Raw genomic sequence first — 16,922 nt, forward strand, 5'->3', positions numbered from 1 at the left:
TGTACGTGTGTTTTGGGTTTTTTTTTTGTTTGTTTGTTTGTTTGTTTTTTTGTTTGTTTTACCTAAAATTGTGGTACTACACTATGGAGGACACAATTTTAAAGGCAACAAGTACACGGCTATCCCTCTCCCCTCCCCGTTAGCTTTCCAGAAGTCTCCAGCCACAAGCAGCACCACCTACACCTACTTTGTTTGAAATGTTAATGAAGTTATTTAGAGCTGCGCCTTCACACAGATTTAATTCTGCAGTAAGTCTTCAGGATCTCCTTAAAGCAAGCTGCTTGCCCGCCACCCCCCCCATCACGAATTCATTTCCAAGTACTGAAGGGAACGTTTATTTTAGAAGTGCCTGCTTCTGCTGGATGAAACCTGGGCTTTTCTTGCTTTGGGGGCCGGGAAACATTTACTGAACCCCTTTGAAAAAGCTCTGGTTCGTGTTACCTCTTTGGGGGGAAAAAAAAAAAAAAAAAAAAAAAAGCTTGCTTGAACACACGGATCAAGCGGAGCTGGAATTTTTTAGGGCCGGCTTTCATTTTGCAGCCTAAGACACGACGGTTACTGGAGTGGGGAGGCCTCTTTTGGCCTCCCTTTTTCTCAGATGGAATGCTAAGGCCAGCTCGGGTGAAGGATGGGGGAGGGGCTGCTCACTTTACTCACCGCATTCACCTGTGTCCCCCCTTGCTGGCCCTCCCTGGCGCTGCTGCTATGTAGGGGTCCTTCACCTTTGCACCTATGGAGCAGCTTCCGGGCGTCTCTGGAACTCCTAAAATTCTGCAAAGGGACACACCTGTGTGCATTTTTTTAGCTTTCATTAGATTCTCAGTGGGGTCTTTGAATAGGAACACCTGCACCTGGACTCTTAAAGGCCAGTATCCCAATGTTCTATTCCTGCAACGACAGAACAAGGAGCTTTCAAACTTCACCTGCTGTCCCTTCATAACAGAAAACCAAGGTTCAAGGCCAGGAGAGCAAAGCCGTAGGCTAGATTCACATCTGGAGTGCAGGGAACCCCCAGCCTCTAGCCTGGAGGAAGCATCCGTTCTAAAAGTCTCTAAATGCCATGAAAACCGGTAGTCCAGAGCTCTATAGAACCAGAGTCCAAGCTCTGTAGAACCCCGCGTTTGCTGATAGTTGGAGCCCTCAGGACGACTGAGCCTCAGTTTACGGAGGACGATCCATAAAATGGGACAAATACGTACCCTGTAGAGCAATATGTCCTACAACACACCTGCTCACAGGATGTGTTCCATGTGGGATTACTACTGCTCCCGGAGCGGCTCACCTAGTTGGTCTCCCAACAGAAGAACCTAGCAATTACCTGCCTGGAAAGCAGTGCTTTTCAGACTTCCATGGACATGAGTCACCTGGGGATCTTGCGGAAATGGGGCCCGGGAATTTGCATTTCCAACCCCCTCCCCGTCCAGGGACCACGCTTTCAGTAGCGGGATACTAGGACATAGCAACACTGACATGAATAATGTAATGCTGACATCATTAGCCCTGACTTGGGCCACTGATCTCACAGTCAGCCTAAGGAAGAAAAACACACGTAAGGACGGATGTCCTACAGACATCTGTAAACAATGACCAACAAAAATACCTCCAAAAGGCCCAGGCTTTGCACCATTTTGCTGTTTATTTCAAGTTTACAGAGAAGCTTAAACATCTGTGGAAAAACACCAAAGGCTTATTTTTCTCTTAAATTCATGTACTTTTAAGTGATAAATACACAGTATTTAACTTTGTACACCTGATAAAAGGAAAATGCATAGTAGAAAGGATCAGGAATAAAACAGAAGCATCGGGCATTAAATCACAGAATAGAAAAGTCAGCAGTCCCACGAAACTCAGCCCATAAAGCTGCAAAGAGGATGGGAACCGACGACCTTGAAACCCTCTCTAGCACCTTGGAAGCAAGTGGAGGTCATGGTTCCTCCCCCCAGCAATGCAAAGCTCCCCGCTGGAAGAGTGAGAGCAACAGTTTGAGCCCATGCATCTAAATGCTCAGGTGTTTGCCTCCTCGGTCCAGAAGTGCTTTGAGGATGGGAGCCCTAACTCACAGGAAAGGACAGACCCCTGGGGAGACAGCCTCTCCAGCCCCCAGAGCCAACAAGGGGCTAGCTACCGCTTTCTGGAAGCCCCCGGTAAGCCTGTGAAAGAGACGGGGAAGTGGAACAGGGCAGAGGAAGACGGGGCAAGACCTTGTGCAGGCCCCAAGTTGCTTACACCGAATTGGTCCCACAGATGAGCCAACAATGGAAGAAACTGATAGGGAATCTTTTTTGCTAACCAGGAGAAGCTGCCCATGATGGCTTCTCCCCTTTCTGGACAGAGCCAGCTTCCAAAAAACCAAAGTTTGTGCTCCAAGAGAATGGTAACCCTACCGCTGTGTGGTACAGCGCTCTGCTTATACTTTATGCGGGGAGCACTTTCTTTGCACAGCTTTCTTTGGTGTTTCTTTGGAGAGGAGAAAAAAAAAAGTTATGAGCCCACCCACCTAAAGAGCTGGCATTCCGCATGCGGAATCTTACGTGGGGAGTTCTGCAGTGGAAGAAATGGTCTTGCCCGATGCAGCTGTGTAAACAGGAGTTCTGCCGAGAGCTCGCTGCCCGCCCGCCCCGGGCGAGCCGCTCGGCCAGGCCAGAGTCCACACAGACAGGCTGGGACTAAGGACAGGTTGACTTGAACTACTGCAAGGTGCTGACTGCAAACCAACCGGACCCCATCTGCTCCCAGAAGGGGCGGCGCCCGCAACACAAACACGTGCAGGAACGCAAAAGGAAGGACCAAGTTACAAAAAGCAAGCAAGCAGGACAGACAACCCTTCCTCCGACGGTCGTCTCTGCTCTTGGAAACCAGCATTCCCTAATTCTGTACTGTCTGTACGACAGCAAGAAAAGTCTGGCTAAATGACAGTCAAGAGCTTACGAAAGTCTGTGGAAGCCAAGAACACCGAGGTTCTGCGAGTGCGCTGGGCAGCGGGGGCACAAGGCCTCGCTCCTCTGTCTCTCTGTAAGAAGTCGTCCTATGATCAGACAGAAACTACAGGAAAGCATGTCCTCTGAGCCCAGTTACCAACACCATCTCCCCCAAGCCAGAGACCAAAAAAACACTGGGAATCTCCCAGGCCAAAGGCCTTCCTGTTTTCTCCCCCTTGAACTTCCCACTCAGCCACGTGTGGCTCCGGAAGAAGTCACACTTGAACTGCAGTGAGAATTCCCAGTATGAGTCGGAAACCAAAAAGGTGAGCCTTTTCTGTCCGGACTTTTGGCTTACAAAACAGAACTCCCTGTGCCAAGCCCTGGTTCTCTTGGACCCTGAGGACCGCTCTGCGTTTCCACAGTCTTCTCTACAGGGTGCCCCAGAGTTCTTGTGTGGATCCTCACAGAGCTTTGCCAGTAAGGACGATCATTTGTGTTTCCGTTGAAGCAGAGTATTTCCTCATTGGTCCTCCAGAAACTAAGTGTTTCACTGACAGCAACAATCAACTAGTAATTGAGAAAACAAAACTTCAGCGGTCTCTAGGATACACAGGTTACGAACAGGCCAAGCTGCATGTTAATATACAGGCACAGATTTCATTGGCTCTAACTCTCATCACAAGCCTGAAGCCGTGGAAAGAATCCTGGAAGCTCTAAATGATCTCTGAACTGCTCTAGAGTTCAGTCTAGTTAGAGAATTGAAAGTATTTTGTTTACTCGTAAGCCATGTAATGTACATGGAAGTGTAGGATTTCACCCTGAAGGTTTTGTCCTTTAATGAGAGACTGACCAGAGCTCAGTTAATATTTCAGAAACCTGCTGTGAGTGGCTATCAGCCCTTTAGGTGAAACCCCCCCCGCCCCCCAGCTACCATGGAACGCCCTTCGAGGGGTGGAAAATCCCCTTTGCGAAGCAACTAAGCTTCAAGCCCTTTCCCTTTTCCAGACTACAACTCTACCCATAAAAAAAATCTAAAGTCCTTCTTACAAATAAGGTGCATCGAAGCTCCCAGCAGCTCCTAGGGCCAGCCCGGCCCTGACCCCATGAGCCCCCAGTCCTGGAAGGGGCCACGGGCTTGGAGTCTGGGGCTTTCGGGGTTTGCAGGAGGAGTCATACCCCCTCTTCCTCTCCCTCTCAAACACAGCAACTAACTATGTGGTCTCAGCCCACACCGCCAGAGTTCCCTGCCAGTTTTTTTATGATTTTCAAACCCCACACACATTCACTTGGTATTATCTGACATGGTTCTGAGTTCACAATGAAGGATTTTTTGGCATAAAAACGTTTTAAAAAGCAATTGTCCCAAAATGCATGTGGCTTTGGGTCTGCAACTCCTCACACCTGCCCGTTCAGCCAGCCAGCGGCCAAGGTCGATGTCATGGAGTCAAGTCTTTTTTTTTTTTGTCCCCTTTAAAACAACAAAGGAAGAAAAACAAAACAAAACAAAAACACCAGAGATGACGGTCAAGGCTCTACACACGTGCTGGGTTTCCGTAGGACATGCTGCTATGGAAACGCAGGGTGCAGCCTGCATGCGAGGTCGCCAGTCCGGGCAGCTACTCCATCGCCTGGTCGGGCCGCAGAGGATGCATGCGAGCGCACGGGCCGGGGGCCGGGGCCCCCCAACTCTCGGCACGGGGACCGCCTTTCACAAGAGCACTTCCTCCTCCCCCACGGGGGGCGGGTCGGGGGCCCGGAGGCTGTCTTCGCTGCCTTGCTTCCTGCTCACCGAACAGAAAACCCACGTTAAGGCAAGGCTGCCCCAGCCTGAACCTGCGTCTCCCACCTTCCCACACCACCTGCAACGTCACTGACTTGGCTTTTCCTTTTAGAGTCTCTCCCCTTTTCTTGCCTATATGAGGGTTTCAGAGGAGACTTCGTATCCCCCTCTGTAAATGGCAAAGCAGCAGCATTTGCCAAAAATAGAAAGGAACTATAAAAATAGATGCAAACCTATCTGTGTAACACCCCAAATCATCCCACGTGTGTAGGGCGCAGCCAGCAAGGGGGCCTGTTCCTGGAGGTTTTTAGGTATCTTGATGTGTCTCCCCACCAGCCCCCACCCCAAGCTTCCTTCTTCAGGCTAAGGTTGAAGGCTCTTCAGTCACCTGTAGGTGAATTTCCTGGGGGGGCACCTGGGTTTGGCCTGGCACAGAGCCAGCCTTTTGGAAACAGTGGTTAAGAGGACTGCCGCCTGCACACAGGCTCATGGGACACCTTGGATGGAGAGAAGGGCCCTCCTCTTGGTGATGTGAGGGGTCAGAGCAGAAGAGACCGAGGAGGTAGGAGGAGAGGTGTCGCCATGTCCCTGAGAGGTCACATCCTGAAATGCCCCCAGCCAGACATGCCTGGGAGGACAGACACAGGCTGATCTAAGGAGCTGAAAAGGAAAATCCTTGAGAAGCCCAAATCACTTGGACCGCCAACAACAGGGGCCCCTTCTAAGGGAAGCCAGACTACTGTCTGCTGTGTGTCCCTGGCCAGAAGGGAAACTCTGTCCTGGCACAACGGAAGAGAAAGGGTGACGTCTGTACACTCCTAAGAAGAAACCCCTCTCTGTTTCAAGAGCAGGCTCACTGGCATTTAGGTTTCTGCCAACGAAGAGGGGGGTCTAATCTCCCAGGGAGGAGAGCTGTAACTAGATGTCCAATCCCGTCCTCAATTTCTGCCCTAGAAGTGCCTGCTTGGACCAGCGGGTGTAGCTGCAGGCGGCCAGCCGACAGGCCTGGGACCCAAGGCCTCCAACAACTGAGTAAGCCCTGGGAACTCCGGGTGCTGGGTCTCTCAGACAAGCCGAGCACCCCACCAACAGCCTGAGGGCAAGAGAAGTAATCCGCAGGCCTTGCTGGGAATCTGGATAAGGGAATAAAGGAGTCAAGCCATTTGGGCCAATCTCTGGCACCTTGCGATTTTGAGCTCATTGAAGATAAAAAACAGATGGCCAACCAGCACACAGGCAGGAGGTAAACCCTACAACTTGAGATTGAGAAGAAAAAGTCCAGCCCATTAGGCTCCATCACCTCGGGAGGCTCAAAGAGCAGCAGGCAGCAGATAAGTGGGGATCCACCTGGCAGGAATGATGGCTAACTGCCACTTTCCCTGATCCTAAACTGTCCCCCACAGGCCCCTGATCCTGCACTGCAGCTGGCCAGTAATCTTCATCTCATGCATCAACTCCCACCACACAGAATGGCCGCGTGCTTGTATGTGAACACTTGTAGCGGCAGGCATTTGTGACAGCCAAAGTGGAAACAATGTTCATCACCTAACGATCAGAGGAGTACAAGGTGGTCTACCTGCACTACGAAATACCATCTGGCCAGAAACAGGAAGGAGGCGCCGATGCCTGCTACACCACGGATGAACCTTGGAGCACGATGCCGAGTGCGAGACCCCATACACAAAAGCTTACACGCTGTACAGTTCCACTGACATGAAGTGTCTAGAACAGGGCAACTGTACAGACACAGAGAGTAGCTTAGTGGCTGCTGGGAATGGGAAGTTGATGGTGACGGCTGGGAGACAGGATTTCTTCTAGGGCTAATAAAAATGCTCTAAAACTGGGGAGCCTGGGTGGCTTGGTGGGTTAGAGCCTCTGCCTTCGGCTTGGGTCGTGGTCCTGGGGTCCTGGAATCAAGCCCTGCGTCGGGCTCTCTGCTCCACGGGGAGTCTGCTTCCTCCTCTCTCTCTCTACCTGCCTCTCTGCCTACTTGTGATTTCTCTCTGTCAAATAAATAAAATCTTTTAAAAAAAGTTCTAAAACTGTGGTCTTAGTTGTACAAGTCAAAACCACTGAACTGTGCCCTTCCAATGGGTGAAACTTACATATCATGTAAGTTACATGTCATATGTAAGTTATATGTCAATAAAACTGCTCTTAGAACATAAAAATGGTTTCCCAATTACAAAATTTTAAATGTCAAAAAATTAATAAAAAATACATAGAAATGACTGTCTGAAGTTCCCAGTTGAGGACGAGGTAGTGAGTAGAGCTCAACAGAAGGAACCCTAGAATTTCCATCTTGCCACAGGCACTAGGGGGAAGAGAGGCAGCAGGGGTGCTAAATGTTTATCATTAGTCCACAGGGACAAAAACTCCCATCTGTCCTGGGAGATGCTGGTAATGCTGACAAGGCTTCGTGTTGAGAAGACAAATGGCCAAAGGGAAAAGATTCAGATGCACCCTGGGGACACAGGACTCGTATACTAATTTGCAGCAGGCGGGAAGGGAAGTTATTTTCTACGTCTTCACCCATCAGAGAAGAAAGGGGTGGATACTGGAGAGTCCCAGAACACTGCTTGCCTGATCTACGCTCTGACCACATGGCCCCAGGGCAGGAGCAGCCACAGGACCCCGTGACATAGCTTCAACGCCACTGACGTGCCCGGAGCATATGTGGGTACCAGACTGGGTCATGAGACCTGGGTGAATTCACAGGCATTCCGGGTGGAGCGCCATGCACCCGCAGCCCCAGCCCACATGCATGACCCGCCGTCGGGTCCAAGCCCCTGGATGACCCTTGTTTTTGTCCTAGGTCCAGAGGCCCCAGGGGAGCCTGGGCGCAGCAGCCCAAGCTGGAAGGACCCTCCGCCTGGGTGGGGAGGCCCCGTGCTCTGCAGCTGCCCCCGCCCCCAGGCTCTGGCAGAGGCTACAGCGCAGGCAGGCAAGCATTACCTTGGGCTCAGACAGGGGCTCACACTCCCTGGTTGGTTTTTTGCTGGAATGGCCAGAGGGGAGGAAAAGGAAGTGAGAAGGGACACTTGGGATCTATGAGATGCCTTTCCCCCACCCCAGAGACACTCAGACCCCCAACACCAGCTTCCCAGAGCTGTTGCCAGGGGGACTTTGAGCAGGGTGCCCCTGCTGTGACACACAGGGTCACGTGGGTGAGAAAGGCCTTGCTCCTCCATCGCTGGGCTGATAATCCCACCATGGAACATGCATGCTTCTGGGCCACAAAAATTCTGACTCTCAAGAGGTCCCTCAGTTAAAGTGCAAGTCTCCCGGAGAAAGGCTGCCGCATGGGTTAGGCATCCACAAAAGGCGGGCTGAGCCCAGGTGGGGCGGGGTGGTTGTGGTGGTGGTGGTGGTGGTGGCGGTGATGGTGGCGGTGGTAAAACCAAAGGCAGCTGCTCTGATTTCCCCGTGTGAGCCTGGGAGACCTGGTCTAAGTCGTTCCAGACGCTTCAGCTCCAGGGATGGGCCCTGGGCAGAGTGCGCTGGGCAGGGCTGCCCTGTGTTCAGCCCTTAGCTCCCCATCCCAGAGGAAGGCAGGGGGCCACTCACGTGAGCAGGTTTCCAGGCGCCGACAATGAGCGCTCCTCCCGCCGGCTGCCCTCAAACGGGTTCCCGAAGGAGCGTTTCCGTATCATGGTCTTCACCAGGATCTGAAGGACAGAAGAGGAAGCTGGGCCACCCGGGGGCAGACTCCAGGCAACCACCTCCCCTGCGCCACTCTACAAGAGCAATCTCCCTCTTCCTTTCTCTACCAGCCTCCCTGCCGCTCCCATGGCTTGTGGCTGGCCTTTGAGAGATCCCAGGCAGCATCCCTCCCACTGAGGACACAACAAAGCCATCACCACATCTGACTAGTCCATGTCCAAAACCGTTCATTCTGACATTCTGCTGTCCTAATCTTGTCTCAGTCTACGGAAGCCCCAGGTGGGTGCGGGGAGAGGGGGCGGCTCTGTGCTCCAGGAGAGGCCAACCCTGTCCCTCCAGTAACTTGGAAATGTTGCACACAAGCCATCACTACACCTGCCTCGTCGCCCATCAACCCTGTCTCATCTTCAAACCTGGGCCTTCATTTTCAGTGAAAACTATCTGACCACTCCAACAAGAAAGCAACTGTTCTTTTCCAGGCCAAATTCAGGGGCTGCCACTTCTCTTTAGGCTGAAATAAGTGTCCCACAGTAGAACACTCACCATTTTAAAGTGTACACTTCAGTGATTTCTAGTATATTCACATCACCACCATCTAACTTCAGAACATTTCCATCACCCCAAAAAGACACCCAGTATACGCACACCCCATTTCCCCTCCCCCTAGGCCCTGGCAACCACCGATCTGTGTTCTTTCTGTGGATTCCTCTATTCTGCGCATTTCATGTAAACGGAAGCACACGGTGTTCGGCCTTTTGTGTCTGGCTTCCCGCACTGAGCCCCACGTTCTCAAGGCTTCTACGGCTGCAGCAGGTGTCGGTGCCTCCTTCCTCTTTGGGGCCAAATGATGTCCCTTTGTACGGATACACCTCCACTGGGGGACATGTAGGACATTTCCACTTTTGGGCTCTTGCGGATAATGCTGCTCTGGACGTTTTGGCACATGTTTTTGTGTGTGGACCTGTTTCCCACACAGTTTTCATTTCCCTTGGGTCTGTACCCGAGGAATTCCTGGATCCCGTGATGACCATGTTTAACGTTCTGAGGAACGGCCAGACCGCTACAGTGGTCACAGCACACGAGGCTGCCTACTTCTCAGGGGGCTGCAATTGAGCAGAGGATGGGAGACACCTGACGGGGTGTAAGGAGCTGAGGAAACACCCTGGGACGCTGAAGGCGGCCAGCCCAGAGGCTGCTGTGGTGTGAAGGAGAAGGGGCTGAGAAGTCCCAAAGGTCCATCCAAGTATGAAAGGCACTGGGGGCAGACTGGTCCATTGTCAGTAGTGGGAACTTGCTCGTGGGCCCCCTCACCCATTCTAACATAGATGGGGTCCCCAGCTTGGTTGGCAGAGACCTGCCTGATCCCTTGGGAAAAGGTACCAGTCCCTCATCCTGTCCCATGGCCCCTACTCAGCTTCCCTCTGCCTCCCAATCAGGTCCTCTCCAAAGCCCAGACCTGATTCCCTCACTCTCAGACAAAACCTTTCACCCACAGGACTCTGGAACTTATCCTGCCGCTGGCCAGAGGGCCAAGGACGATTCTGGAGCAAGGGAGTGAATGAGATGTTTTTGGTGATGCTTTTGGCTGCTGCATCCTCTGAAGGAATAAGGAAAAGACCCCAGCCTAGGAGGTGCCGGCCCCCACCCCCTCCAGCAGAACATGGTGCCTCTTCAAGCTATTTTCCATGTTGACAGAGCTTCTGAATTGTTTTATGTGTCTGCTACTAAGAAGAAATCTAAGTATTCAGAAAAACATGGACAGCGGTGCCTGGGTGGCTCAGTCGGTTAAGTGTACCTTCAGCTCAGGTCATGATCTTGGGGTCCTGGGATCAAGCCCAGAGGTGAGTCTGCTTCTCCCTCTGCCCCCTCCCCCCGCTTGTGTGCACTCTCTCTCTCTCATACATACATAAAATCTTTAAAAAAACAAAACAAAAACAGTGACGTTCCAAAAGGTGGAAACACCCATCATCTCAAAAACGGATAAACGAAATGTGGCCTAGCCGTACAATGGTGTGTTATTCAGCCAGGAAAAGGAACAGCACGCTCCAACACAGATGAACCTCAGAAACACCGCGCTGAGTAAAAGAGATCAGACACAGGAGACCCCATACTGCGTGATTCCACTGACATGAAATGCCCAGGAGTGGCAAATCCAGAGACAGAAAACCAACCGGGGGTTGCCAGGGGCTGGGGCAAAGGAGAACAGAGTGACTGTTAATGGGTACAGGGTTTCTTGGGGTGGGGGGGGGGTGAAAATGTTTCAGAAGCACAGAGGTGATGGTTGCCCAATATTGTAAATGTAATAAATGCCACTGTATTGCTCACTTTAAAACGGTTTGTTTTACAACACACAAGTTCTATGTCATAAAAAAAGAAAGCCACTGACTTAGACCCCCCCACGCAAGGCACTCCCCGTCCCTCCCTGGCCATGGCTTGTGGTCTGTGGTTCCAGGAGCATACCATTTCCTCCTCCATGCCTCTGCAGGTGTCGCTCCCCACCCCACTCCCTGTCCCCCGACAAGACCACCTGTCCTGCCCCTCCTGTGGCCTTGTCAGCTATCCCAGCCCTCAGGACCCAGCAGAAGAGGCTCTGCCTCTGCCCTCCTCTGCACAAGCCTGTCACCGTGTGAGAGCAAAGGAGGGTGATTTTTTTCCCCTCCATCTTTCTTACAAGGCCAAGAGCCCCACAAGGGCTTGGGCCGTACCTTGAGCATCTCTGTGACCTTGTGCCTGACACACACTGGGTGAGTGGACCTGGACCTCCCCACATTCGCCCCCACCCTCAGATGGCTGCAGCAGCCCCCATTTCCTCCCTGGTGCCCACATTCCATTTTCCACGTGGGATCTTTCCAAGGCCAACTGTGATGGGGCTACTCCCCCGATTTAAACCCTACAGGTGCTCCCCACCCCTCTTGGGACCAAGATCTAAATCTCTGCTGTGGCCTCATGTCTTGGGTGGTCTGGCCCCACCTCCTGCCCAGATTCCCAGGGCCACCTTCCCCCCACCTTCCTTGCCCTGCCTCAGTGGCCCTGGCTTTCTTGAAGCTTCTTGTGGGCCGAGCTTCCTCTGAGCAGAGGATCACATTTGCTCTCCCCTCTGCCAGAAACACCCTTTACGCAATACCACCTCAGCCAGGAACACCCTGCCATCCACTCAGTATCTAGTCACTCCTTCCAGGACGACTTCTCCAACCCATCACCTTGGCCACATCCCCCTCTTAGGGCTCCGTGGCCCCCCTTAGGGATACACCTTGCAGCCCCTGTGTTTTGTTGGTTGTTTGCCCAGCATCCGCCTCTCCAAGACCACCAGGCACACCATGTTGGTTTTGCTCATCCCTGGAACCCCTATTCCCAGACCTCTAGGATCAGAGACCTCCTAAGAACACCCTGAGCCTAGAACAGAATAACCTGCGGTGGGCACCTGGGTCGGACACCAGCTGCCTCCCGCACTGTGGGTGCAGGACATGGATGAGAAAGACTGAGTGAGTGTGGGTGAGTTTTAACGTGAAGGCCATGCAGAGGCCCCAGGCGGGGCGGGAGGAGGGAGATGTGAATGGATGCCCCACCACGGGGGCTCAGGTTTTGGAAGAAGGAGAGAGAAAAGTGTGTGGGGAAGCAGGAGGGAGACGCGCAAAGCTGGGAGAGAAGGAGCCAGCACTTGGGCTCCCACAGGAGCAGTCACCTGAGGCCAGACACTGTGTCTTTGTGGAAAGTCTCACCAGCTCCTCCCAGAGCCTAGGGCCCTGCCTGCCTGCTGGAGCCAGCGGTAGCCAAACGCAGCCCAGGGCTTTCACGGTGGCCTTAGAGGGACGGCCAACTGGACTCTGCCGCCTGGCCCCTAGGACCTTGAGAGTCCTAGTCTCGTTCCTGGAGCCAGATGCCCTCCTGGGTAGGGGACTGGCAAGTGAGGGACTCCCAGAGTCTCCAAGGTTAAGCTTGAGGACTCCAAGTTCTGGTCCTTTTTCCTAGGTCAGGACCCAAACACAAGGCCATAAAAGCACATGAATTGGGAGCTCCTGCCCCTAGCCCTGGGAGCTGCCCACACGGCAGATGTGAGGCAGGCTAAGCCATCCTCTCAGGAGACCGAAGATCCAGCCAGGTGGGAATTCCATCTTAGAGACCTCGGCTCCAGCTCCGCCCCTGGCACCTGCGCTGGTCCTTCTCCTCGCCCTGTCATACTCTGAAAGCAGGAAATCCAGGAAGAGCAGAAGGAGTTACCCCTCCCTATAGTCACAAAGAATCTGCCTGTAGACAGAACTAAAACTACAAGATGCAGGGGCCTCCTGGCCTGCTGTGTGACTAAGGCCCAGAACCTGGAGGCTTTGAGTCAGGGACAGACCCGGCCATCCCGTGACTCTCAGGCCCAGCGTCTGCTTCTTGGCTGCCTGCCTGTGTCCCGGCCCATCCTTGCCGGCCCACCTCACGCTGTCCCTGTTCTCGGTCAGTGGTTCGGCCCGCCTTACCACGGTTGCCAGGCTGGGAATGTGTTTGACCGAATTCTCGACCTCCTCTTCGGTCACCTCGACCAGCGTGCAGTTCTCGTCCTCCGATGGCAACGGCTCCGCCCCATGCCTCGTGACCCAGGGGTGCAGCTTCAACGAATGACAGGAGGGGTGAGGGGCAGGCGACTGGCTCCCAAAGGCCAGAGGGAGACACCAAGGCCCTGCCAGTGAGCGGAGCCAGGGAGGGAATGCGCAAGGGCAGAGGTGGCGGCCTGAGGTCAGGCATGCAAGAGAGCTGGCAAGCCAGGCAGAGGGTGGGGGTGAGCGAGATGCAAGGAAACGTGGAAAAGACGGAAACAGAGAATGGGAGGGAGCCACCAGGCCGGGATGTGCGCCAGACCGCACTCTCCATCTGGCCCAGGTCTTGGCAGAAGTGACCAGAATTTGACATCTGCCTTGTATGGTTGCCCAAGGAGCACCCATCACCCCTCAGCAACTTTCCCTGATGCCCCTGAAAGGCTCTGCTGAGAGCAAGCAGACCGTCCCCATTTCACAGAAGGGGAAAGAGAGGCTTAGGGAGGTACAGTGAGACCAGTTAGAAGGACACAGTCAGGAGAGGACCCGGGCGGGGATCTTCCCCATCCCGCCATCATCCCTGGGGTCCAAGTCCCTATCTGGAGCCATCTGTCCTCCTCCTCCTCAAATCCTAGTTAACTAGATGCCTAGGAGCTCCTGAAGCAAACCTCTGGATTTCTGAAAGAGTCAGATGTGTGCATGTGGCACTGGTCAGGGTGTAGGGGATGCACAGGGCTCTCTCCTAACAGTGCTTTCTGCAAAAGGATGGAATTCAGCAGGCCAGGGAAACGGTGTCAACCTGCTCACTAATTTCCTCCCATCCCCGCTGAGATTTCTCAAAGGGATGGGCAGGGCCAAGGAAAGGATCTAGGACCTCGGCAGCCAGGGTGTGGAGCACACAGAGACCCCAGTCTGGTCTGGTCCAGGGAGGGTGAATGCCATCAGCCCAAGCCAACTGGAGTGAGCACCAGCTGCCCCACTGGCAGCAGATCCCACTGCCACAATCACAGTTAACGCAAGTCCAAATCCTCCTCCCCAACTCCCACCACCACCAGCCCTCAGCAGCCCAGAGGCCCAGGGCATGGGAGGATTAACAGTGCCAAGAAGGGCGCAGCGCTGTGGACAGAGAGGCGTGGGGCCCGGCCGAGGCAGGGTTGAGCCAAACAATTCCAAGCAGAGGACACAGGCCTGGCCCCTGGTGCACACCCCATGGAGAGTGGTGGCCCTCAGGTACCTTGATTTCTGGCACCACGATCCTTGATTCCGGGTTCTTGTCCAACATGCGGGTGATTAGGTCCTTCAAGTCCTCAGCTATATCGGGCCTGGGGGATGGAAGACACATTACAGGGTGGGACACACACCCAGGACCGCCAAGGTCTTGGAGAGGAAGGTGAGTTGGGACAGAAAGGCAATACTCACTGATCTGGAAACTCCAGGGCCTGACTCTTGATCTTACTGTGTAAACACATGATCCGCTCGTCCATGAATGGGCACTACAAAAAGAGGTCAGGGACAGACTGGCCACTGAAGGAGCCACATCAGTCCTGCATAGGCTGGCATCACTCCATGTGGGTTACAGCAGAGGAATAAATGCCCAGGAGCCCACTCTAGTGAGGGAGCAGTTCCCATGCCACAAGGCTAGAAGAACCAGGGATGTCCTTCTAGAAGGGCTAGAGCCCCTCCCAACCACACTGTGGCTTTCCTCAGCAGCTGTGCTTTACTTTACCTACTTATACAAAAGCAAAGACTCCTCCACCCAGAGATAGCCCCACCTGCTGGGTGAACAGTAATAATACTAAGAACAATATCTAAGATGTAGGGGCGAAGGCAGTTATTCGTGGGGCCTTAACCTGGGCCAGGCCCTGGACAGAGGTTTCTCAGGACCAATCTTCACTGGCTGTTCCCTCTGCCTGTAAAGTTCTTCCCACCAACAACTGCATGGCTCGTTTTCCCCCATCACTCAGGTATCTGATCAAAGCTCACCTTCTCAGGGAGGCCTTCCTGAGCCCCTTTCTAAAGCAGACCACCCCCCACCTGCTGCCATGTGATTTCTCCTCAGAGCACCGATCTGGATGTTATGTTCCATTTGTATTCATTTACTGTTTAGCTCCCGCAGGGGAACATCAGCTCTAAGAGAGCAGGGAGATTGTTGCTGGTCTTGCTTCCTGCCGTTTCTCCAGTGCCCAGGAATACCCCTGGTGCAAAGTAGGGGTTTGATAAATACTTGTTGAATTAATGAATGCTTGAATTATATCTGCTGATCCTCTCAGAGCCTTAAGAAATCATAAATATTCTTCTCATTTTACAGAAAAGATAAAGACAGAAGAACAGAGAAGTCACATGTCCTGGGAAGCATAAAGCTGGGATTTTTACTCTGATGCCCATTCACATGCCACTTCCCAGGTGACAAATCAGTACTTCTCGGTGGTGGAACAGACCTGGGAGGAACTCAGGTATGGTGCCAGAAAAGGAACTTTTATATGGGATGCTCAGAATGTGGGAAAAAGTCACAGAATGTGACCTGGTCCTCTCCCGTCCAAGGAAAATTCTTTCATTAAAAGCAGTAACTTGGGGGGCATCTGGGTGTCTCAGTGGGTTAAAGCCTCTGCCTTCGGCTCAGGTCATGATCCTGGGGTCCTGGGATTGAGCCCTGCATCGGGCTCTCTGTTCAGCAGGGAGCCTGCTTCCCTTCCTCTCTCTCTGCCTGCTTCTCTGCCTACTTGTGATCTCTGACTGTCAAATAAATAAATGAAATCTTAAAAAAAAAAAAAAGAGCAGTAACTTGAATTAAGAGTTAGGATTACACAGGTGTATGCATCTGACAGAACTCATTAACCAGTACACTTCAGATCTGTATATTTCATTATATGTCAATTTTACTCCAAAAAGGAAAAAAAAAAAACCAACAACAAACAAATACTGAGCTCTAGCTAATGACTACATTCTGAAGCAGCGTCTGGAAGGAAGTGTAGAGATGTTAGCAACTTACTCTGGAATGTGTAAAAAAAAATAAAGACAGGTTGAAGATGGATAGACTTGTGATAAAACCAATACAGTGAAATGCTGATGGCAGAAACAGCTGGTGGCTGTGTGGGTGTTTCCTGCAGTCATTTCAACTTTGCTATAGGATTGAAAATTTCATCAAATATTGGTGGGGAAGACATTATAAACCATGAGACCGGTTTCTTAAGCTTTCCTCCATAAAAGCACAAGTTCATGAAAATGAAAAATCTGTGCTTCTACTGTTCACATAATTTAATATGAACTTCAGAATAAAAAACCAAAGTTCCTAAACATAATAATAAGAGACAACAAAAGAACATCGACAAAGAGATGAGACCGCATTCCCTCGGTCAATAACGCCAAATGGGTTTTCACGCCCATTCCAGTTCTGTCCCCCCAACAGCTGCTTCTGGGAACACACTCTGCTGAGAGGAACATCAAAGCAGCCCTGGGCTCAGGAAGAAAGGGTGCCAGCGGCTATTGACTTGTGATGTCTGTCTGGGGAGTCGGAGTGGGGAGAGAGGTAGCGCATCTGTCATCCTTGCGCCAAACCCATCAACTATTTACAACCTCTAGAGCTTCTGTCAATCCTTCGTGTTAACAGATCATTTCCCACAGACAGGACTATTCTATACAGGTATGCACATTTGGACAAGCATCTTTTTTTCACATTCAGGTGTAACTGTGGTAAACTCAATGACTAAGTACTGTCCCCCCGTAAGGGTAACTATTAACCCACCGGGGCTGCCCAGCGACCCTCAGCAGACAGGACACCCCACCCCGTTACCTGGCCAAACACAAAGCAATACAGCGTCACGCCCATGGCCCAGACATCCAAAGCCTGCAAGAGAAAGAGCTTCGTGTAAGGGGCCAAGAAGCAGCGAGGGTTGTCTACGGCTCCTGCGCAGCCAAAAACGAAATCAAATCTTTCAGCTTTGGGGCGCCTGGGTGGCTCAGTGGGTTAAGCCGCTGCCTTCGGCTCAGGTCATGATCTCAGGGTCCTAGGATCGAGTCCCGCATCGGGCTCTCTGCTCAGCA

The 16,922-nt window shown here is 52.4% G+C and overlaps 1 protein-coding gene across 5 annotated transcripts in view; it reads right to left on the minus strand.

Annotated features, from left to right (window-relative positions):
- Positions 1-1,617: 1,617 nt before the first annotated feature.
- CAMKK2 (calcium/calmodulin dependent protein kinase kinase 2) overlaps positions 1,618-16,922 on the minus strand; it is a 47,695-nt gene continuing 32,390 nt past the window's right edge. For 2 of the 5 annotated variants that reach the window (XM_032309060.1, XM_032309058.1), the window contains exons 11-17: positions 16,672-16,725; positions 14,301-14,374; positions 14,116-14,203; positions 12,828-12,956; positions 8,269-8,369; positions 7,657-7,699; positions 1,618-4,702 (exon numbers count right to left, since the gene is read on the minus strand). In XM_032309060.1, coding sequence (XP_032164951.1) covers positions 4,538-4,702; positions 7,657-7,699; positions 8,269-8,369; positions 12,828-12,956; positions 14,116-14,203; positions 14,301-14,374; positions 16,672-16,725 — 654 coding nt within the window. In that variant the 3' untranslated portion in view covers positions 1,618-4,537. The remainder of the gene's footprint in view (positions 4,703-7,656; positions 7,700-8,268; positions 8,370-12,827; positions 12,957-14,115; positions 14,204-14,300; positions 14,375-16,671; positions 16,726-16,922) is intronic. The other 3 variants (XM_032309061.1, XM_032309062.1, XM_032309063.1) reach the window with 3 other exon arrangements.

Source organism: Mustela erminea, chromosome 13 (assembly GCF_009829155.1).
Source record: "Mustela erminea isolate mMusErm1 chromosome 13, mMusErm1.Pri, whole genome shotgun sequence".
In the NCBI taxonomy this organism is placed as follows: Eukaryota; Metazoa; Chordata; class Mammalia; order Carnivora; family Mustelidae; genus Mustela; species Mustela erminea.